This window comes from Lepisosteus platostomus, chromosome 8, assembly GCF_059453375.1.
Source record: "Lepisosteus platostomus isolate fLepPlt1 chromosome 8, fLepPlt1.hap1, whole genome shotgun sequence".
In the NCBI taxonomy this organism is placed as follows: domain Eukaryota; kingdom Metazoa; phylum Chordata; class Actinopteri; order Semionotiformes; family Lepisosteidae; genus Lepisosteus; species Lepisosteus platostomus.
In genome coordinates, this window is record NC_142618.1 from 21,870,359 (window position 1) to 21,896,048 (window position 25,690).

The following is a 25,690-nucleotide window of genomic DNA, read 5'->3' on the forward strand; positions in this document are numbered from 1 at the left end:
TCATTGCAGTTATTCAGCTGCAGGAAAGAACATGATGAGGTTACTTTAGTGCTATGAAGGAAGTCTAAGGAAAAGTAACATGTTGTGTCTTAAATGATTTGAAAATGTTTTAATTCCATTCTTAATTCTCATCAAGATCAAGGCTGTTTTCATTTTTCTCAAATCCCTCTTCTGAATCCCACAGTCATAAAAAGTAAACAGCTTTTGTTATTGAAAGCTCACACATCACTTATTGCAACTCAGAATGGGGAATGTGTATCGAATTCTTTTATTAAGTCTCTCGCATAAAAATAAAATAGAGCCAAGCGATTCAATGAATAAGCTGCACTGATAGAAATCTCACTCCTGCTGAAGGACATGCAATCATTTTTATCTGAAGGTTATGTGGGTCAGGTTTTTGTAATATTTCTGTACAGCATATGCATAGCAATTCATTCTATAAAGTAAGCAGACTTTTCATGCATTTCATCAGCATTTATGCATAATTCAGTATCCTTAACATGCCTTTGTATTCAGGCTTTTTATGAAGACTAAAACAAAGCAAACAACAATCAAAAGAATGTATTGAGGCAACGTACAGTTGAGGAAAACTACATTTGATGAAGAAACAGCATATGTCTCATACGTCTGTTGCAATTTGGTGAAAACTCATAGCACAAGGAAAAGGTGTGCTGAAGTTGTTAACCTGTCATATCCTTAACAACCTTTCTGTCACAGTTTCCAAATAAGGGTCAAGTAAACCTCTTTAAAAATATGCCACATCTGCGTCAGGAGAGGAAGAGAGGAGGATAAAAGGAAATAAGAAGTAAGAAAGTGAAGGAAGGAAGACAGAAGAAGGTGAGTAGGAAGCTTTACTGAAGACTGGGCTTAGTATCACTTCCCTGCTCTCTTTCATGCACCTGGACACTTTATATTCTGGGGAAAGCTGAGTTGCATTTAATGGGGATTAATAAAAGCAGAAAGGCCAAAATGGTAAAATTAAAAAAAACAGGCAAAAGCAACAATACTGATGAAGATGCAGCTGCAGACCCTGAAGCCGATTAAACCATTCTTCTCGCTAACATGCCAATTTAGCCTTCTCAAAATGAATTACGAAACGCAACTCAAAAGTAAACTCATAGGAACATCAATACCATTTTAATTAGCATTTGTACCAACACCCACTCATAAACAAGACTTTACTAAATATGAAGGGTGGAAAAAACTTTATACAAAAACACATGGAGGACTCCCATTGTCCCTTTGATTGGTGATGCAAGTTTTTACTTTATGTTTTGTGTTCATCTGAAAAAATATGGCACATAGTTTTGTATATATGATTGTTACTATCCACTGGGCATGCTGCTTTTGTGTTAAATGTGCGGGCGCTCTTCATTCCAGAATTAACTAATACTTTAGGCAAGCAGAAAGTGTTCTTGTGGCTCTTGTTCGGTACTTCAGAGCGAAGTTAATGGAGTAGAACAGTTCTACCTCACTGGCTCACTTTCACAAGGGCCCACCGCAGTTTGAACACTGCCATCCATCTGACAGGTGCAGAGGAGGAAATTTTGCATAAAAAAACAAGTCACTGAGAGGCATCATCTACCTCCCGAATAGATACGAATTCATCTCGCGTTTTATATTCAAGGTCAATAAAAGGCAGAAAAGGCATTTAAGGCATTTTAAACTGTTCTGCCTGCACCTATACATTCGAATGTCAGAGTAACAGGGGTTATTGTAATAATCTCCAGGGTCTTCGACAGTTGTTTCTGGATTTACAGCAATTGGTTCTGAATGCATGATGTATCAATAAAACCAAAGATTTGATTTTTTTCGCTTAAGTAAGTTATTTGGAAGCCAAATACTATTAAAAACCTTTTTCGATGCAATAGGCAACAATGACTTATTAGTTTAAAGCAAAATAGTGAAAAAATACAAATCATAACATTTTTAAAAAAAATCTGAGATTATTAATTAAGCTTTGAAATCTCACTTGTATTTCAACTTTCATTGTTTTTTTTTTTCCTTCACAGCAGGCCGTGATCCCCAGTGAGCTGACATTTACACTGTGAATAATCAGAGAGAGGAGAAAGGAGGAATAAAAAACCTTCCTCGGTAACCAGGGAGAAGGGTGGACCACTGAGAATGAGACTCATTCCACCCATTTACTGAATACACAGCAACACCTACTGGCAAGGTGTACGGTGGGTAACTCATAATGCTTTTTCAGGGAAAGATGATAATAAATCACTCTAGGTTTTATCCCAATGCAGATATAAAATCCTCCATTTGTGTGCTTTTCTGGTATTGAAGGGGTAATTTTAAAAGAACAAGAGCTACTCAAAACAGAAGACATGAACGATGATGAATGTATAATGAACTCCTGCTTGCTTCCATGTTAATCAACCTGTTCTTCCACACATTGTTTCTTTTTTATAACACTGGGTTGCTGGTGATTGCTGTACAGTATGTTCATGAGAAGGAGGGCAAACATTCAAATGTATAAGTTCAAAACCTAGTAAAATAGTAAAACTATTTAATTTCAACCTTTCTAAAAATGAAATTGAGACAGATATACTGAAAGATCTGTAGAGGAATAGAGTCAGACAGACAGATCGGTAGGTGAAAATGAAAGCTCATTTCAGTGAGCTCTCTGAATTAAAGAAAAACACATTTGCTTATCAGAAAAAAATAACCTACACAAGTAGGAATTTCAGCAGTGTCAGAAAAACTGAGCTCAACTAAAGCAGGGATGACGGTTCTCCTTCTGCTATGTTTTGGATTGTACCTGTGCACAAAATTCACGTAAGCACAAAAGGAAGGAGAAGTGGTTGGCTGTAGAATCTTCTTCAGGTGCTTTCCCCATTTCTCAATCAAACCTAATGGCAGCTTCACAGCCAAAATATTTTTCCCCTTTCTTTTGGCTCTTCATAATTTACCTCTACTTGGTCCTCTGATGCAGCTCTACTCAAACCTTTCAACACAAAATGACTTCAGAGAATAACGTAGCAGTTCAGAAATCTTTCACAATCTTTTTACAAAACTCCGATTCATATGCTCTTGAGGTGAGATTTCCCTTCATGAAGCCATCACATTTTAAATCCTAAAGTAGTATCAACACCTTTACTTGTGAGGACTTTTAAATAGGTTGCCTAACAACCAATGACATTGCAGAATGTCAGTATCACACTGTTAGGTAACATTTTATTTTTACACAAAAGCAACTACTTTTAAAATAAGAAATAGCATGATTCAAATTAAACCAGTAAAAGTCATGCCAAAATATAATTTTGAGAAAACATGCAATTGATAATTATCAGCAGAATCACTATCTTCTCGACCTCTTCCTAAAAAAAAGAGTTTTCTAGCAACTTATTTTTTTATGATTTCCCTTCTGTCTTCCTTCTGCTGTAAAACCTTGCTGTTCTGACAGCACAGTAATGCTTTTCTTTGTTTCTAGAGCTGCCAGATATCAAATTCTACACTGACTTTGTAATTTCCGTTGCGATCACTTGGAAGCGTACATATACATATACACACACTCTCCATTCAATACATACAGAGATCAAAGGAAACATAACTGCAATAAATTCACAAAATACTTTTTTCCAGAAGGTTTAGTGACTTTTTAATAGACAGAAATTCATTACACTGCTAACATTTATCAACAGTGTTGATCAACAGGGAGTCCACAGTGAGAGTCACAGGTTAGCAGTGTGTGTGGGCGCTGTTGAAAATAATACAAGCTGCACCTCCATGATGCATGTTTTGCACCAGGTTGCAGATGCTGTCTTGTGGGATTCTGTGACCTTAGACCTCCTCATCAATCTTGGTGATCTCTGATGACTCTTGGTCTTCCAGATGGTGGCCTAATATCAATGAACTATGCTGGGCTGTCTTACCATCCTCAATATCTTACCAGCTTCAAAACTGCCAGCTTGTGAACTGTGAACACCCCTCTCTGACAAGGAGCAACAATGAGCTGACATAGTCCATCCTCCAACATTGCACATTGGTTCCTTTATGTTTTTTTTGTTGCACAGATTTCCACCAGGTGTTTCATTATATTAGCCGACTTAATTACTTGTGCCCGACCAACAGTCAATAATGAAGTGATTTAGTGCTAATGCAACAAATCTCTTGAGTGTATATAAATGATCAATTAATCAAAACATTATCAATATCATAGCTGTACAATAGATGGATTATGTGTATATGTACATTATTCTTCTAAAAACAGAGACCCCAAAACAGAGTATCAAGTTTATTTTTTGATACCCAGTACACACGCATAGTATAAAAAGACATGAAACGAGTGTCATGTGTTTTGGGGTAAAGTACAGTGAAAAGGTTGTGGTAGAAGCCACTTCTGTATCACCTGTACGTTTCAAACACAGTTTCAATGGCAAAGATTCAAGAAACTGCTTGTCTTTTTGCAAATGGGAAAGGACAGGAACCGCATTACACTGATTGAACACTGAAGATGTCAAAATAAGCAACTTGCTGGTAACATCCTTTGCAGAGTAAAAGACAGCCACAACATTAAATGAAGTGGTTTACCAACAAGCTTAGGATCCACGTTAACAAGCAGTAGGCAAAAATGGTGACCCCCCATTGTAAACCTCTAAGCGGTGTCCTTCCGTCACCATGGAGAAGCCACTGACAAGCCACTGTTGTCACAGAGGAACCATATTTACCTGTTTATAAGAGCTGTCGCGGGCAACACTGCATTTACATCCTGCTCCAGAAAGCCCTCCTCTGAGTCAAGCTATCCTGGAGTGGAGGAGGGAAGACTCTGGTAATACATCTGAGTCAATATCGTTCTACAGCTGTTCTGTTGTTTTGCATTTATAATTTGTGCTTGCACCCTAATAGGTTATCTACATTTTAATTGCTGATGGTCTTTAATTTGCATTTATGGATCTTTAAGTTTGCTTTACCCAAAGCTCTGTAAATGTACATGCACGGTATTTTAACTGCCTTGAACAAAAAAAGTTAGTTAAATGATGAAATGATGATAATGATGATAATTGCTCGTATTAATATAGTGTTCAATTAGAAGCATTACTTCACGTTGTTAAATGACATGTTTCTTAATGGAACAATGAGCCAGTATTTTTAAGTTGAATACATTTTCATTTCACTCACTCTATGACAAAATTGAAAACTAAATAACAAAAACTGGTGGTAAATTCTTTTAAAAAATAGCGTACACTACACATTTGGGTAACACAAAAACTGCCATCAAGCTTTTTTATAAGATGTGGCAGGTAAAATTCAGGGCTGCTTTACAGTTTTAAGCTGGTAGGCCCTCTTGAAATAGGGCCTGTCTGGTGAAAAGGTACAGAATCTATACCCCTAAGATACCAGCATATGACATTGATTAACAGTTTCTCTGCATCTCAAAAGCCCTTAGTCTGTACACAGGAACCCATTAGCATTCATCAGGCAAACAGCAGGTCAGCTTTTACAACAGCTGTTTATTTAAAAAAATAACTCATAAGTGAGTTGCGTTTATGGGTCAATAAATAGTTCCTCCACAAACATGTTGTTTTATGTAAATAAGCACCAGAACTACCACTCTTCTCGGTCCCTCGTGAGAATTACAGATTGCAAATACAGTACATGTTCTAAGGATATCCCAAGTCCACATACATACTATCTTACTCCCGTTCTTTATCCAATATCTACAAACATAATATTTAGACTTTTTCTTGTCACTGTTTAGTTCTATTACAACCAACGGGCTACTTTCTTGAGCTGATGAAGGGTTGTTTTTATAGGCCACAGTTGTCCAAATACTTGGCAGGGAATATTAACTCTTTAATGAAGAAAGTAGTGCTTATTTAATTTTGTATAAAATGGTAAACAAAAGAAAATGACACCATAACAATCCACTTCATAAAACTGGAAATCTCTCAAGCGGCTCAATCAATGGGATTTCTTCCAAGCTGAACTCTGTGAGTCTTGCACCTGGCACATCACTATACGAGAGTGACCAATTGGCACAGGACCGCTAGTGGTAGGGTTGGCCTATTGATGGCCTGGGTGCTCTCATCTCCCCCGATAGGCCCCAGCTCTCATGTCAGGGACTGTAGCGCTGGCAACATACCGATGGAGGGTTTGCCTTGATGGCTGGGCAGGGCTGTGAAGCTTGCCTGCCGTTGCTCATTTACCTTGTGCAATACAGGAGTCACTTCATGCAAGGAAACATGTCCCGGTTTCAAACTGGATGGATGCGAAATGAAAAACACCATTTGTTTTAAACAAACACGAACTCCATTTTTTTACTCCTTTATTTTACTAGTTAAGTCAAATGAAGTCAAAATCTCATTTACAATTCTTATGGCAACAGCCTAGCAATATTTAAAAGTGCTACTTTGCCACGTAAATAATTTTTTAAAGAACTTAAATATTTTACTGCAGCATAAATACCGGTTTGTATATTTACTCCTGTGTATTGTTCCTATGTTACTATACATTTTGTGTAGATAAAATATAGTTTGGTTGCATGTTTATATGATAACGCAGTGTTTAACAGGATTCCTTCGACGTTACCATAGTAGTTCATGATAACGACTGAGTGTGGACTATAAAGGACCCACTGAAATGAAATGCTAGCTTTGGCTCTGTAAAACGGTACATTTGTTCGCAGTAAATTAATGACCAGGAAAAACACCACTGCAGTTAATTTTATCATGGCTTATCAGGAGCCATCACTCCTACACTCATTCCAACATTCCTATCAATCCCTTCTTACTTTACACTGCTTCTGAGAATCGGCTTTAAATCATACCAGAATCTGACCTTTCAGCTGGCTCCTCAGACTCCTACAGTCTGGTGCCTCAGCTCTATTGATTCCCAGCCCGATGCGCGCACACACTACCCATTACACCCATCAAAAGGTCGGACACAATTCAAGTCAGTTTAGCAGAACCTTGCTTGCCATATAAAGTTTTTTTTTCAAACATCCAGACACAAACTTGCATCAGTGAACACTAAGCTGTTTAACACTTGAAGGGATATTAGTAATAAACTATTTGCTGAGGATTTGGGCCCAAATGCTGTGAGTTAGGAATCCAGAGCCCTTTCCACTACTCCATTAATGCTCTAGATGTTAGTATCGAAAGTCAGACTGTTAATATTGTGCTAATACAACAATAAACAACTACTTTCTAGTTAACCTTTCCCTTCCTCGATACAGATCACTTCAGGTGAGATAGTTTAATTAACTTTATGGTTGTTTTCTTAGGCTCTGATACCCTCTAAATACCTAGTGCTTTCGTGAGTAATGTTGCAACTTTAAAAAAAGCCTAGAAAAAAAACAAGCGTTAGGTACTGTAGAGGACTTAGAAGTACACAGATTTAAAAAAAAAACTTGTCATGGAAAAATTTGTATTACTTGAAGAGCTTAACTTAAGATTTCAACAGTTAATACTGAAGAGATACTGCAGCATATGTGCATTTTATAGTAGTTAGACAGATAATGAGGCTTACAAGAATAAGAAAGTGGATAATTTCTCGAACTAAAAGTTTTATTGCTCCAGAGCTGTAGCTAGCAGATCTAATAGAGAGCAACCACAGATTTATATGATTGTTAACTTTATATGACTTATACAGTATGATTGTTATAATTTATACTAATTTGACAGTATTCTGCTTAAAACCTATTTTGTAGGTAAAGAAGATTTCCTTGATATTGGTAATACTGTGATGAACAATATGATGATCATTACAGAATGATTTTACTTTCCTTCACAAAAGTGAAGGATTTGAACCCACATGAATGACAGAACTCAATGCCAGTAGAAGTGTACTAAAGTTTGTCAATGAAATAAAGTGATAAACATTTAACTAGTTTTCATTATTTTTTATGGCTGCTGTGCAACACTGGTGTTAGCAAAACAAGTATTGCAAGAAAGCAATGTTTTAGTTCATAAGCAATAACTGCAGCTTATTATAATACGTATGCAGCAATAAAATGATTAAGACAGAAAACTAACAGCAACAAAGCCATTATTGGCTGTAATTAATTTAAATTGATTGACAAGAATGCATGTTATGGAAAGCTTACGGATAATGACAAACAATGGAACAAAAGCCACTATATGTAGTTCAATTGGATGTTTGGGATAAATCTCTACACTGAAAAAAAATAAATCGCTGAAATGAAACAAAAGGTAGTAAAGTCCAAACGACGACAAACAAAAACAGGATTTCTGGCCACATTCTGAATCTTCTTATAAATATACCTTGGTACATGTCCTCTAAGCTGGATTCTCTCAGGCTTTTTTTCTCTGCCCTTCTAAACGATTCTAAATCTCTAATTAATTATCCCACAGATATGAAACCAGCAAGAGGTGGGCTCCCTCACAGGTACGTGCTTACTTTATTAAAACAGAAACCATTAAAACGGCGCATCCTCTTACAATCCTACACCAAGATGCAATGCATTGCAATTTAGTGCTGACAGGTGAATATTCGACTACCAAAACCTCTGAATACAAAAAAGGAAGACAATATGTTCAATTACCTTTACATTCAGTTGCAGAACACAGTTTGTACAGAGGGGTGTAGGCTCCACAAAGAAGAAAAAATTATTTCATTCTACTGCTTTGCAGGAAATTGATCAAACAAATTGAGAAACTACATAAAATAATATCTAGAAAAACCTTAATCAATGAGGATTGTTTTGAGGGATTTAATGTGATGATTCTGTAAAATTCTTGGCTAACAGATCTTTAACTCAAACGCATTAAATGACATAAAACTTCACTTCTCTTTCATTCATCTTTAAAATGACAAAATTAATATCGGCTTGACAAGACTGTAAATACAATATTAAATTAAAATGTTGGCATTAAAGGTACTTATTTCTTCATTTATAATACACATTTTGCGCACTACTCGGGTTCAGTTCCCTTTCTGAAAGCAAAAGTGATGATATTTAATCTGGTTGACAAAACAACCAATTGTCAGACTGAAAAATACTTCCGCTTAACAGAAATTTTGGGTCAGAGTGGTTGTGTCATAAATTGTGTCTGCTGGAATATAGAAGCTTCTGAGTTAATGTAGTGTGAACTCAGCAGGCATAGCAACACCTGTCTCGGAATTTCCATGTCATTCCACATCAAGACTTTCAACAGGAAGCCCAACTCCAGTCGATGTCGCTGCTGGGCTTGGCTGAATTTGCCAAGTGTAAAGAACCTCAGAATAAAACTCAGAAACCCTGAAAATTAAACTGCTCAGCACGCCAGCCTTATCAAGCCTCCTTGTCTCTGACAGCACAGCTCAGGTCAACTACTGTGGTAATGGTTTCAACTTAAAATGTATTACTCTGTCAGGTCTGTGGTGTCTTGACTGACTGCTTGGCTGGATGAGCTCTTTGGCTGGCTTGGATGGAAAGGCATATTGGCTTTTCAATGCAAAATAGTTCTTTTAACCATGATGCATGACTCAGCATGGAGTTGGGAGTGTTTTTTTTATCTTTCTCAACAGGGAGGGAAAAAAAAGTTTTTTTGCCAAGAACACCCACAAACCTGCAAAATTATCATTCAGGATTTTCAAAGGAAATATCTGACAAAAAAATGTGCTTTTGCAAACCCAACTGTGTGGCAAATGCAGACAGCAGCCTCCCTCCAGTTTGAAGAACAAGGCCCTGTAACCTGCCATGGCAGCATGAGCCAAGGCAATGCAGGGTGACAACCTGCAAATCCAAGCAGACTAAAAGCCTGCTATGATGTTTAGTTATTGCTTCATGTAGGTTAAGCAACAATCTAATTCTTTCGAGCACTGTGAAGCATTTGTTTTGTATTTTAAATGGGAACCACAACACCATCCAATGTGTTCTCAGCAGAAAAATATAGCCAAGGGTTTTCATATTATTCTTTCTTTTTACAATGAATGACTTACAGAAGACTCTATAGACTTATGAAGTGTAATGTGGTTGCCATAAGGAAGGTGCTGATCATCTGTCTCACTATAAATGAAGGTGTAAACACCATGATAGACAAAACAATTCTCTCAGAACCAATACTTAGTATAAAAGATATTAGTTGCACCTGGGGGTTTGGAGAGGTGACTCATCAACTCTTGGGCAATGTTATTAAACACAAAATGCAATTTCTTTCCGTTTTAAAAGTTGAGTATCTTTTTGCAACAGCATTCTGGTAGCCCAGAGTAACTATGCACCTCTTGTAATCTCTCAGATGTCATCAAAATCTGATCAAAAAGAACAGAAAAATTATGCAGGATCTAACTTCTTGTCTAAAGGAATAACAGGGATAATATGAATTAAAATAAACCACTTTATGTGCACTAATAAGGAGAAACTGAACATTACCCTTCTCTGAATGCTTTTGACCAGTGATAAAATAAAGCAGAACACCAACATGGTCAAACAGAGCAGGAGCTGGACTGACTCACCTCAAGCCTGACATTTACAGTCCTGCTCCCAGCCAGGTCCAAAAGAAGCACAATACCTCCTTCTCAGCTTACATCCATATCACTGTTATCTCAGGTTACTATTGCCTCGAGAAAGCCTTACCATTGGAGTTTCAGTGTCTTACAAAATGCTCCTCTTTCTTTCAGGCACAGCTCATGACAACATTAAATAGAGTAACTGAGAAACCGTAGGGAAGCAAATGCTCCACAATAAAAGTGCAGAAATAAACTCCCCAAACATAAGGGAGCACGAGGAACATTAGGTCTAAAGTGTTTTCTCTCAAGATGACTTGGCCTGAATATGAAAAGGTAATCATGAAACTTCCCCCTGATGGTCTGCAGACAATACTGTACCTGTTCCTGTCGCTCGAGCCATCGGTCCACCATGGGATGATTGGCACTTAAAGAAGAGCGGGCATTCTCCCTCTGAAACTGTCCCGTCCAGTTCCCCGTATCTCGAGGAAGACTCCGATACGTGTCCACACCCTTACTCTAAAAGACAAAACATGTTGAAAGTTACCCTTAAATTCTTGAACGCTTAAGTTCTTCCCATAGAAGGCACAGTGAGACACTTCAAAACATCTAAGATCAGATCAAAGGCCTGACATTCACTAAACAGACCCCTCAAAACATCAACGGCTACTCCAGGAAAATGGAGTGGACATCCAGAATGTTCCAGTTCAGCTTACTTTGCACAATTACATTTATCACATGTGTAAATAAACAGCTACAGCCTGTGGAAAAGACGAGTTAAAAGGCAACGATACAAGGTCACGTTACACTTCAGATATGAGATGGAAAAATAAGCTGAAATCGAGCACATGCATTGACCACATTCACATGTATGCCTTATCAATTTATCTAAAAAGTAATGGTAAAATCAGTTACTCATGGTATAATCCTCCATCGGAAATGCTTAAGGCAACACATACTGTACTGTAAAGTGATATTTATTCACTTCAAGAGAAGCCATGTGGATTAGATTCTGAGAAGGTGCCCAGCATGCATGGGATATTTATTGCCTTCCCCATTGTAAGACAATCCACACAGTTTTTAATGTACACCAATGCAATGTTCCATATCGAAGGTCAGACGTTTCCAGGGGAAAGAGAGGAGACAGGGTAATAAAGCTTGGGAGACTTATTAAGCATTCCATGATGACCATAATATTTACAAAGGCAGTTTGGATAAAAAAACCCAATAAAATACACCTTTAGGTTTTATGATGTACAATGGGTCAGGAAGACCAGAGACCAGAGAAACCATTATTATTTAGGAACATATTTATGTTTTGTGTTTGTGTACTTTTCAGGACAAAAAAAATCCAATAAGTCCTGACAGGAGAGCTGTGCAACCCACTGCAAAGACTACAGCTGTACAGTTGCAACTTCTGATTATAACATACATATGCAAATGCCAACCAGAGGAACATTTTATGGAATAAAAATGTAATTACATGCAGGGTGGCAATGCATTTAACACTGAATACAGAGTAACAAGTAATTCTAAAGATTTGGAAGACCACTTTTTTTCTAACTACGACGGAGACACATGGATATCGATCCGAACTGTGAACAGTTAAGGAATGTGCTGTACAGTAGGTTCCGCATAATTTTCAAATTGCAGGTAGCAGGCATTCAGGATTGACAATTGACTAATAAACAGAAAACAGAACAAAACTCAAATTGGAGTGGAGCACCACAAGGATCTTGTGTACTAGGACTGCTGATCTTGCTAATTTACTGTATATCAATCATTTAAATTTAGGTATAATTGGTAAACTAGTGAATTTTGCAGATGATACCAAATTAGGGGAATAAGCAAACACCGAAGAAGCATCAAATAAAACTCATATTCAAACCTTTTAAATTGACTTTAAAATGGAGCTATGTTGTAAATAAAGATAAAAAAGGAAGACCCTTACATTTATATATTATCAAACTAGGTGTGAAAACACAAATGTCTCAGGAATATCCATGTGTGACAGCACTATTTTAGTGCAGGATCTTCAAACTGGCAATTACAAAATTTGATATTTGACGATCAAAATGCATTTTGAAAAAGTCGATATGGCACATTCTAACCCTGTTATGTGTCAGGAATAACTCAATAATCATTAAAAAATATGCTGATGAGCAGAGAGCTTCATTTGTTGTTGTTTTTTAACAAGACCACTTTAAAGGAAACTGAAGTCTGGACCTCTAGTTTTTTGCAGCTCAATTAATTTCATTTGAGCAATTCAAGTTGAGTCCTATAAACCAAAGATTGTCTTTTAAAACACTAAATGTCTTATTGAACACATTTATGTTAACTCCAGCCATATTAGACATATGGGTGTTAGTTTTTCAATTCAGTCAAGTAAAAGCACAGGCCCTTTTCATCCATGACAATCGATAAACACTTCCAATATACCAAGGCACAAAGAAAATGGGACACTAAGATTTACATCAATAGATTTTTGTGTATAATAGCAGTTCTATGATAAATAATGAGCATATAGCTCTGTTGATAAACACTGTCCTATGGGATAAAAAATACAACCTCAACAGCCTGTGATCTAAAAAAAATGCCAGGTGCTTACTGTTTGGTATTTGAGCTGTGTAAAAAAATCCAAAAACAAGTGATTAATATCCATCCAAAAAGATCTGATTTATTGATGAATTATTTTAAGAACAATTAAACACTCAACGATTCCATTCTTCTTTAACACATCAAAAGTGATGTGGTAAAAAGAAAGAAATGTTAAGATGGAGAAAAATATATTTGTATATTTGTACAGAGAAAGGGTAGATGTTTAAACTGTATATATTAAAATTGTTTATGGTATAAAGTTCCCTCAACAAATTTTCACACGTTGTCAAAGGTGAAAGAAAGTTTTAGTACAGTACATGTTGCAACAAAAAAAAAACAGCACAGTCAAAAGTATCTACTAAAGGGTATTCTTCTTAAACAGTAAAAACAGTGCATAAATATTTTAAACTAGTGTACTACAGACTGAGGCCAAGGGAATTATTTTGATTGCATTCAGATTGAAAATGCTAATTAAAGCTTGTAACTCATTTAGAAATAAACAAAAAAGGCATGTTGCTACTTTTACCATTTTTAAGATTTCCAAATCTGAACTCCTGCAACATTTAAAAATGAATCCAACAACTCAACATGTCCCTGTGATGTATTTAAGTTTGACATTTGACTAACTTTAAAAAACAGCAATAAAGATTAAAAAAATACATTTCTTTTCACCTTTTTTTGGAACGGAAAGCATTCAATAAGATTATGGAGGCAGTGACAACTAAAGTGGTTTAAAATAGGATTACCATGGAATAGTTTGAAATGCAATAATCATGCAGAAGGCAGCAATGTCATATTTTAAGAGCTCCATTTTTCTCTTTCCTCCATTTCATTTGGAATATTACTGGTTTCCAAGCACAGAGGCCTTGTCATCGATATTAGAGGGCAGCCATTTTGATAAGTTAATTGGACCCTTTTTCATTTGCAATCCCTGGGAGGATGAACCAAAGAGCTTTCTGATTCATTTCAGGGCCCCAAGGGCTAGCCTCACAAGTGAGTTACAACAAAAGAAATATTAGCACTACAATAAAGGTCTTTTACAAAGCACTAAGATTATCAAAAGAGCAACGTCAAGGTCAAACTGACTACAAATGGCTACTGCTTGAATGCTCCAGGTGTATGATTTTTACTTGCTGAGTGCAGTGGAAAGAGATGTTACCATGATGATTTCTGAACAAATACATCTGTTACATGATTTAAATAATAAAGATTAGCCAAACCCCACAACTCCTTGTTGCAGCTGCTTGGACCAATACATTAAGAGGTAAATGTTTTATTGTCATTAAATTTTGCTTTGACTGGTAGCACTGTTGAGCAATAAATGAAGACAGCAGAAAAAAAATACAATACCCAGAGAGTAGAATATTACAATACCAGCTCGTCACTTGGTACAAATCATGCCAGAGAAAGACATATGAAACGCAGTAAAATTCTTAAGTGATGAATATGAAATTCTTGTTCTACAGGATGTGGTTTCATATAGTCTGTAGACTTTATGTAACAGCCTCATCACTGAAAGGCAAATTGTTTGGTTTCTTTTGTATATCACTGTAAAACCTCCTTCACTGAGGCCCCCAGAATTTTATCATTACTACAGGACAGCATAATGGTTGCCAGGACAGGGCTCTCAGTTAAGGCTTCTGCTATGTGTGAATGCTGGCATTGAAAAGATAGCTCTGGTCCGTTAAATATACTGGGAAACCTGGAAGAGTATCAGGGAGACACTCAATTGAAGAGGCACAGTGTTCATTCAGATGGATAATAACCACACAACTGAGGGAAAAACTGGTTAATGAGTACACCTGATCTCATATAATATAGCCACACATTACAGCCGTATCCAACCGTTGCTTAAAGATCTTCAGCTTCTGGTGTGAACCCCTACTTATTTGGAAAAAAAAAACACTGACGGGATAGGCCATAACCTAATGCGGGTTGACAGTTGCTCTAAGTCTCTCAATAAGAAAGGCTGCCCCACTGTGTCCGTGCTGTAATTTGTAAAAAAGAGAAAATTCAACAGAACCTACCTTTCTTTCAAGACTGTTGGTTCCCCCAGCTGAGTTTGGTTTGAGAAAGCCTGCCGTTGTGGACCAGCGAGTGGGATTCTTACGAGAAGGTTCTTCTGCTGTAGAACTCGGCTCGCTGCTGAAAGACGTAGTCAAGCCAATCAGTGCTGGGTCACTGCTGCGACGCACATGGAGGGGCATATCTGTAGATCAAAGCATATAAGAAGAACGTTTTTCATCAAATAATCTTTAAACTCTATATTTTAGATTTTTAACCACAATTAGTTGCAGAGGATCTTTTCCCCAAGTTAGAAACCCTAGACTTTTGCATATACAGTACAAGCTGAACTTCTGTACAATTGGCTCTAGTAAAATAATGTAATGTTACAAGCAGATAACATGACGCAAATGCTAAAGAGGCCGATCAAGATGTCCAGATGTGTCGAAAGATGGTTGATATAATGTGGCAGTTAATAAAGTAGTTTATTTCAGAAAGAATTCCTAATCTGTTACCATCTACATTATTACATGTTTGTTTCATACATCTGAAATAAAATCCTTCCAAAGCCTTTAAGACATGTGTATAAAGATTGATATTGTCTAAAGCAAATCTCAGCTAAGTGGAACTAGACACTTGATAGCTCAAATATCCTTCAGTGCACAAATTCCCTGCCCACACCATTTTACAGGATGCCTGGGACTTTCAACCGCATAAGTAGCACCTGCTTCCTGACCACAGCAGAAATCTGATTGCAAAGCATTTGGGGGTCCTTGGCTGTAAAAAAAAGTGGCACTAAAAAAAGCGTAAGCTCATCTTATTCCGTTAAGCATTAATTGACATGAAATACAGATCATAAATCTGACTTTCAGTTCTTTACATTGTTGCCATTCCACACAAATTATTAACGGTGCCTTTGCCTAGTGGAGTCTATTTTCCTATCTGAGGATAGCTGCATTCTCCTCTTGACTGAAAAAGAATGGATCTGCTCTCAGCTTCGCACCTTTTGGGTGTGCTGACAGCTGCGAATTGGCATTTACTGGCTACTGGGGGGCTCCTAGGCGACATGGTAACTTTGTGCTGGAGTTGCAGTAAATGAAAAGACATGAGCACCTGCTTTTGGGGGTTAAGCTCAAATGTATTGTGTTTAAACTCACAAAAGCTCTCCTACAAGCATTTTGGTCTCATTGTCAAAGGTCATTTTTGCCTTATGTACTGGGGCAAGCTGTCTGGGTTCATGCATCACAGTTGTTGCCTGTCATTTCAGCTCCCCTATCAAACATTTACACTCTAGTACACAGGCAGTCATTCGAAACAAATATAATAAAGGAGATAAAATCACTGTACAATCTGAGCATATACAACTATTCCACCCTCTCCTCCATCCACTGTTAAATTCACACTCTTTTTGAGTTGTGGATTATCAATCAGTTGCAAATGAAGTAAAAGAAAATCTTAAAAGGCTTAAGAAAACACTTCCTCAACACCAAAAAATCATGCTTACTTTTAAGTGTCACAAGCTCCATCAGTACCAAGATTCTACATACACAAGAAGGTACTGTATTATTCTCAGTCTATAATTCTGTTCCCACATATTGCAAATTCTAACATTTCACTACTGCATTTAGGTCATACAGTATTTTTCAAAGGGGGAACCTTTAAGAAAGGCAACAAAAGAAAGTGATAGCTTACACTTAAAGAACAGCAGGAATCAAACTCCTGCTCCTGTCAGCAGACTCTTGACACTTCAGCTTTGCACAGGTCTTGAGAAATCATACTCAATCTGTTCTTTTATCAGTTTCTCATGGAGAAAAATTAGCATGAGCCTCAAGGATATATCCCAGCTCATTCGAGTGTCAAGCCCCTATAGCATATGATGTTGAATATCAATGTCCTGCCAGTAAACACCTCTTTGCTCAATTCAGAAAAATAAACATTCAATATACATTCACAATATTACTTTATTACACATTAGTGATTGAAATTGCATTTTATAAATACATTATTGCAGCCATTTTATCCATTTCACTGAATCCTTCTTTTAACATGCAGAAGCAGATCAGAAACTTGAAATACTATTTTGAGGACAGGCTTAACCCCCTCAGCATTCTCTATGAGCTGTACAGGTGTGTGGTGTACAGTAGGTGCTACTAAGGGAAGAACACAGAATGGAAGGGACATCTTGTATCTCTGAAAGCTTGCAAATGTTAAAGTAAAAAATCTGGAAAAATAAAAAATCTAACTGGAAAGACATCAGTATCTGACCTAAATTTAGTTGTGGCACACGATCTGTTCTTAATCTTTTGCTTGTCAGTTTTTTAGCCTTTTCACAGAGAAATGTAATATATTTAGATAACGTCATATCCTACTGTCAAGAAAGTTAATAACAGACATATTTGAAAACAAACATGCAATTCACTTAAGAATACTATGTAATATTAATGTAATGACATTTCCTTAAGCTAGTACTGGGCTTAATGCTAATACTATGTTGTTCTCAGAAATGCTGTGAAAAAGATGCTCTTTTGCCTGCTTGTGAATTAGGTTGTATGGATTTTTCAAAGTGGGCCAAGAACAGCCTTTGGAATCCATTCAAATCAAGAATGTGAGAATAAAGAGACTATGGGAAATGTCAAATTGTTGAACAGATGCACTAACTCACTTCTGGGAAGAGACTGTATGAATGAAAACTAGTTTAATTTTTTCATTCTTTTTTAAATCCATCTTTAAAAAAGAAAAAATAGACAAATAATGGTGAAAACACTGTTTATGGCAACCAGGCTTCAATAAGACTTAAAGGAATGTCCAACACTGACAGGCTTTGAAAGATATTTTAGTCTTGAACAGAGAAGACTACAAGGGGACTTGATACAGGTACTACCAAGGTCAAAGCAGGATTTCTTCAAAATGAATGGCAAACCATGAATCAGGAGGCACATAAGAAAAACTACACTAAATTAATTTACTCAAAGAATTGTGGGAGTATGGAATGAGCTACTGTACTTAGCCAGGTGGATGAAGCCAATACTGTGACTTCCTTAAAAATTAAATATAGGATTCTTGTACCAATAAACTACTAGCTAGCAAATGTTCTTATGAAAAATGTTTTACAAAATAACATTTAAAATAAATAATAGTAATGAGCATTTTTAGATATGCACTGGTGTTATTATTAATTGATTGAGGTTATGATTTTGAAGTGATAGTTGAATAAGACTTACATTTTATTTCCAATTTTATTACTTATTCAAACTCAAAAGATTGGGTCATTGTGTTTCATCATTATCAGAATGATGACAAAGGAAGTAAAAAAATCACTAGAACCCAGCATGTCACTTACTGTAAGTAAAGGTGTGCCACTGTAGCATTTGTTAAGATGAAAGCTTTGAGCTTCCAGTCTGCAGTGTAAGTGGCAAGGGAGTTTGTAACTTATCAAATTAACCTAGAAACACAAATTGTTTGATTGTTAGTTATTTAACTGGGGCAACCACTAAAAACAAATTGCAATCTCTTTTTTTGTAGAGGAGAAAAACCCAGACAAACGCTCTATCGATCTCAGGTAGAGTGCTACCCAATGCTACAGAGAGACCCTAAAAGGATTAATTTGTAATCTTCCCTGCAGTAAGGATTATAATGAGAACAGGGTTACCCAACTTTTTCAAACAAAATCTACCATAAAGGTCACACTGTTCAGATGACTTTACCTTCAGAAAATGTTTAGCTGTTAATTCCTTATCATAACTACCCTGTTTTGCCAGAAGGAAATGATGCTAGACTATAAAAAAGAGCTATGAAAACTGAACTGTAGCTTCAGAACAATTAAATCTTCAAACACCTACACAATGCGCAAGGCCTTCAACATACTGTAACATTCACTGGCTCATACAGTCATAGTGAAAAAGGTTAAAAAAAAAAGTTAAAAAGGGCTTGGTAATTATATTATATATATTATATGTTACTAAAACTGAGTATTTTAATGTATAAATTCAGATTAAATGAGTCATAAATCAATTCAATAAATGTGTACGGTGTGGAATGGTTAAACAGACAATAAAAGCACTTCATCTTCTTAAAGACATCTACACAGAAAAACAACATTAAACTAACCTGACCAATGGAAGAAAAACACAAGATAAATCATACATTTGAATCCTGTTTGAGCAACAGCTGAAAAAGTCAGAAGAAAAACAACAAGCAGGCAGAGAAAAGTGACACAGTAAACTAGATAGCATCTTAGTGTCTCAATCTTATTTTCTTTGAAGTTCTTGCCCCATCTTTGAGCTGTTTAAGGTCCAGTTCCACACTCGTGAAAAACAACCTCTTAATTCAATGTTGTTTCTTATTTTGTTTGAACTGAACTCATTCTGGCACACATGGCTGCCCTGAAATATAATCAGTTTGGATAAAACAGATACACTATCAGAAGCTACTTAATTGTGGCATTCATGAAATGCTGAAGCTTGAAGAACCCCTGATTATCAGCACCGAATCAAAGTGAGTTATATTACAGTAATGACAATTTTTTTATTTTCTTTTTAGTATGAGATATCATTTTTCTGATGTTCCTGTTTCGATTTAACTTGCAATGGTTTGCACCAACATACCTTCATAAGAATTTTTTTTTCTTTTTAGATGCACTCTTAGGAAAAAGCAAAACAAAAACATTTAAAAAAGGACCTTAAGAAATTATGGGCGACTGAAAACACACGAGACTCAGGACTCTGCACCCCCTCATAGTTAATACCATATAACTGGTTAATACTATAATTAAAACAAGCAGAAATATAGAGAAAATAAAAGACAATATTGAATATTTATAATCAGTCATGTTTAACTAGAGGATTACAGGCAGACAGTTTGTTGGTGACTGACTGCATTTGATGTTTACTTAGTTTATGAAGTGAGCATGACATGCACAGAACTCTTGATGCATGATTAATATGAAAAGATGAATGCGTAATTATGGTTGGAGCGAAGATTTAAAGTCAAACAGATGAACTGAGAATTTTGAAAGTTGCATTAAAAACCAGACAGTACTACTTAGAAGACATTTTTTAAAAACAAAATATATATATACAAAAAGAACCAGCAGTCCCTACTGGAGAAAAGATGAAATTAAAAGAATCTGGTAATCCACGAGAGAGGAAATGCGACTCCTTTTTCTCAAAGCTAAACTATTTTTAGATGTCTCTTATTTGAAATCGTACACATGGCTTCAGAAAATCATAAAAAGTCTCTGACCCTAAAAAGTCCAGAGGGGGCCGTGAGGGGGAGAATGGAAAACTACTTAAACAAGTTTATTGAGTTTCTCCCAAAAAGTTTTGCTTGCATGTCTATTGAGGCTGTGTGCACAGCGTCAGGCAGAAGATGAAGTAACTGCCCAAGAGGCCTGCAGGAATGACCGGCAACGCAGGGGAGTCTAGTCTTTATGGTACAACAATTGTGAAAAAGCTCTTTCTGGAGCTGGGAATTCAAACCAAAATTCACTCAAAAAGACCATAACAAAATCACACAAAGAAGAGGAGGTTATTCACACTATCTAGACTGTTGGGTGGTTCCCAGGTAATTGACTGAAACACCTCATTCAGCCATTTCTTTACAGAAACCAGGATATCAGCTTCAACAACATGACTGGATAACTGGTTGCAGATCCTGACCAGCCTTAACCCTTTAGATAAAGTAGTGTCACCTGTTCTTGGTTTAATTTCACTACCACGTAGTTCCCAAACTATTCATTCTGCAGAAATCCACTGTATTAACTTTGTCAATGCCACTGAAGATTTTGAATACTTGTATCAGGTCCCCTCATAGTCTTTTCTGCTCAAGGCTAAAAAAGGCTTTTTTCTTCAGTTTTTTTAATACAGGATTGAAATTCATACAATATATATTCTGACTGGCTAATCCACTGGCACATTTACAAATAGCTGTTACTCATTGCTTCTGTACAAATAAAAGCACCACAAAAGAAAACAAGACAGGAAATCAGCTCCTTGTGCAGAATCAAAATAAGAATATCTAATAGGGATTTCTAATCTATGTATAGCAATGCCTAAAGTAGATCTTTAATATGAGCCTATTAAGACAACTGCAGAGAATTTCACAAGAATGACTTTTGAAGGATAGAGACAGCTTAACTACCTAATTAACAAAAGTTCTATACTGTTACCCCTTTCAAATTAAATTTGATTGTTCTGCCAACAAGTACGTGCTAAATTGTTCATTGGTATATAAATATCCCACCATGTAGGTAAGGGGTTGATGTCCAGATAGAACCAGGTATAAAAGAAAGGCTATAAGGTGAAGCCAATAGTGTTTGTCTCTCTCACCTCTAATAAACCTCTTTGAATCTAACTACTGGCCTGCTGTTCAGGGCTTCAAACACAGGTCTTAATCCCCTGGAGGTGTGAGCAGTTTTCAACAGTCTGAAACATCTTTTGTCTGGTGCTCGTGGCTCTCAGACTTCCAACTGGCAACAAATCCGCAGCACGCTACAGGCTGAGCAACTGACATCCACTTCACCAGGGAGACCTGCCTGCTTGGCTGAAACCTGTCAGGTAAAGGATACCCAAACGGGCCAGAACTCCACAAAACACATTCTCCACTGAACCCACAGGAGCACACGCTGAAGGGAAACAGCAGAGCAAAAACAAGGCTGAAAGAAAAGGGCACCTGACAGTTTCTTCTTAAAAGCTTTTCTTTAAAGAAATAAAAACAAGCTTTAGAACTGTAAAAAAAAAAAAAAATCAGATTTACCTGAGGAACTGCTCTGGGTATTCTGAAACGTACAGTATGATATCCAACAAGGGAAAAACAGGTGAAACAATAGTAATCAAACCCTAATACATCCAACCAATACAGGAAACTCGGCAACACATTTTTCCAAACACAACACACAATAAGAGTTCAAAAGGAAACTGGAAACAGAGTTTTCATATGGGCAGGAGATTAATTATGGAAACAAAAAAAAATAATCAAAAAATTTTTGCACATGCACAGACTAGGCGTACAGAATATAAAGCATCTAATTAAATATTTTAAAAACACTTAGCAAATTAAGAACACCAGAACACATTCTCATATCCAATAACAATCTTAATAATGAGCTTTCACCTTCCATTCATCCTCTAATAGCTTCATCCAATTCAGGGTCACAGGGCAACCAGAGCAAGCGACAGGCACAAGCCGTGTTACACCCAAGCCTGAGAAGCCAAATAACCAACAGTACCAGTAAGTCTTTGGACTGCGGGAGGAAACTGGAGCACCTGGAGGAAATCCACACAAACATGAGAGGAACACACAAACTCCACACAGATAGCATCCCAGCTGGAGAATTCAACCCAGGGTCCCATAGCTGTGAGGCAGCAATGCTAAAAGCTGCACCACTGTGTTGTTCATCTTGTAAAAAGAACAAAGCAGTGAAAAGATTTTGAGCTGAGTAAGCTGCAATGAGATTAGGTATAAAGGAAATGTACATTTCTAATGTCAAAATAACGCCAGTTATTATCAACTCCAGACTGCCAAAACAACTCTCCAATACAGTTAAGACTCCTGCTTGTACTTATTGTAGACTTTTGCCCTTATATGCATGAAGTGTATATATGCAGAAAACTAAATTTTAATACCAAATTATTTTGTAACTGCTGTTAGAATGCATTTTAATACACAGATCTAAAAAGAAGTAAGCTTGTTTCTTGCAGTATAAAACCCTATTTCCCTGTAGAGCTCGATCAGCGTAAAATATGCAGTTAGAGCCTCATGCATGAGGATAAAAGATTTCAAACCCAAAAGAGATCTGGACAATCGCCAATGTCTAATATCAAACACAAATTCCAAGTAAGCTTAAAATATTACTATGAGACATTTTCTGAAAACATCTTGGTCATGTAAAAACATATGGCGAGTTTGTTTAGTGTATCTGTCAATGATGATGAACTTGGAAACATTAGTCAATGAGGTTCAATACATGGGAAACAAAAGATAATTTCACTGGAAATGAATGGAATAGAAAATTCATTGGCCAATGATTTCAATTCTTAAAACGTGAAACCAAGGATTGACAGCTGTTGATAAGTAATGGAACCCTGTTGCACCAATATCATTTGGTATGTAACAGTTGATTAACTGTCGTTTGTTAACATGATCTTAACTGACAAAGATATTCTTTCAATCCTGATTGAGGAATTGTTAATCTTGTCAAGTGATCCTTAAACCCAAGGAGGGTTCCAGTAAAGAGTCAGCAGTGAGGGTTATGATAGTTTACTTAGATTTCCAGAAGTTCTAAAGCCAAAAGAGAAATCAAAGATAATGTATGTAAATGGAGAGAGGACTGGTAAATGTTCAGAAAAAGTAGTGATAAAGAAAAGGGCACAAAAATCTGTCTTAGACTAATTGCTCTTGCTGATTTACATACTTGATTTTAATTGACAGGGAACTTCTGAGCTTCCAACAAATGCAAAGGAAAAGGAAATGCAAAAAAGGCTGTCACTATTCTACACTAAACACGCTTGACACAACAAAAATCAAGATAGAGAAATGCAAAATACTACATGCAGGGATGCTAAATAATACAACAGGTAGTAAACATATATTCTAAAATGATCAGATATGGAGCAGTTGTTTAAAAATATTATATTATATATAATATAATATAAAAAATAATAAAATTAAGACCAAAGGAGGTAATATTAAAGCTGTACAATACACTAGTTACAAATTATTTAGAATACAAGTGTGATTCTGTCTGACACAGTAGAAAAAGGATCTTACACCCTGAAAAGAAGTTCAAAAAAGAGCAACAAACATAATACCAGGTCTGAAAGGAACATCATACAGAGAAAGGTTAAAGGAATTGAAGGTCTTCAACCTTGAGTACAGAAGATTATGAAGGGCCTAATACAATGTTCAAACCCTAAAGGTACTGACAGTGTCAATCCAACGGATTACTTCATGCTCAGCAGCAGAACAAGAATGAGGGGCAGAACTAGAAGGACTGAAAACAGGAGAAGCTTTTTACACAAAAGGTGGTGTCAAAACCCCTTCTTCTGTGAGGTTATTGCAGGCCAACAAGCGCCAGAAAAAAATATTTATTTTAGTGCAATATATACAGAAAGAGAATGAGAAAAAAAATAAAAAACTAACCTATTAGGTATCAAAAGCCTACATGTTGCTGTTCAACTTCCCTCTCCTTTTCACATCAAACAGCACCCCCCTTTTAGGACTCCATCTCCTCTTAATCAGGATATTTTTTTACACAAATTGGAAAAATCGCAATTTTTTTAGACTGCACATAATATTTCAACCATACTACATTTTTAACCCACAATATTTTAAATAATCTGGATTGTCTACATGATGTACCATTCCAGAATTAGTTGGTCTTTCCCAGCTCTGTAAAACGTTTTCCTTCCGGCACAATAAAGACGCCAACGAGGATATGGTCCTGGTACTGTGGGGTCCTTCAAGCAGGAAGTACTGTAAGTGTTATAATTACCTGTTACTTTGTATGAGTGCAAAACATTTCAAAGACCTCTGGAGCCTCTGTTTTTTTGTTTGGTTGTGTGTGTCATATGTTCATTTTTCCCCAGTGTTCTGGTTTTTATAACATGGCGGTGACCTTAGGCTGGAGCCTACTTTGTCACAGGTCATGAGTGTCTGTAACAAGCCGCCAATCCTTTCGTTGATCTCAGCCTTCTGGGATCATTCATGAAGGGGTTTGGACAAGATCCTTGGATCAATAAGCCACTGGCAGCCAAAAGAGCACAATAGGGGTAATAATAACCTCCCACATGTAAGCTTTGTTATAATCGCGTTTAATATGCACAGATTGAACTCCACACAGTTCAGTGGACCGCCACTGATTCCTTATTCAAGCATTTATGAATCCCAAAGACTCCTACTGCAACATAATACTAACTGAAAACCAGTACTGGTAGTAATAAAAGCAAAAGAAATTACATAAATACAAAGAATGTCTTAAGGAATGAAACCATTTTTTACAGGCGGATTTAGCTGAAAGAACACTAGAGGCCGATTGTGTTTAGTGTTTCACAACAACAAGCTTTGTGAACTGTTTTATAAAATACAAATTCTTTAGCTTAAAATATCTGAAGAACACTTCCACTATTTTTATCCCTGCTTCCTAAAAACGGGCATTCTAAATACATCCAGTTGATTGAGAGAATTTAATTACCTCTTCAGGCTGTTCTCTGCTCGACAGCTTTTGGAGAAAGAAAAATTCCTTCTCAGCCGTTAAGATGATTTGAGAGAAGCGTCTCACATTTTTTACAAGACACCAGGAAAAAGAACAATTCCTTTTTAAGTCCTGTTGTCCCCATATTGTTAAAAGACCATTATATGGTGATAAAACTATATACAGTATATCCATAAACAGTATACCTATATATTATCATATAAGGCTAACCTACAAATATAAATAAATCTGTTTAACTCATCTCTAGGCCAAGACCTTCTTCTTTTCTACATTTACCTCAAAATATATTCAACACTTACTGTACCTGCCTAGAGTGAAAATCCTCCTGAGGAAGGCCTTTCTGTGCAACTGCCTGGTCTTGTCCTCATTAAAGCTATATTTAAGATGCTCTTGAGAAGAAAGGCAGTGTGTAGATATGTACTGTAAATTTCAATCATCTACCAAATACTTCTTGATGTAACAGGGATCAGTGGTGACAGCAAA

At 36.5% G+C, this 25,690-nt stretch overlaps 1 protein-coding gene across 7 annotated transcripts in view; it reads right to left on the reverse strand.

Annotated features, from left to right (window-relative positions):
* LOC148657083 (partitioning defective 3 homolog) overlaps positions 1-25,690 on the reverse strand; it is a 429,232-nt gene that overhangs the window by 234,148 nt on the left and 169,394 nt on the right. For all 7 annotated transcript variants that reach the window (XM_088642914.1, XM_088642913.1, XM_088642916.1 and 4 more), the window contains exons 4-5: positions 15,021-15,202; positions 10,777-10,914 (exon numbers count right to left, since the gene is read on the reverse strand). In XM_088642914.1, coding sequence (XP_088499040.1) covers positions 10,777-10,914; positions 15,021-15,202 — 320 coding nt within the window. The remainder of the gene's footprint in view (positions 1-10,776; positions 10,915-15,020; positions 15,203-25,690) is intronic.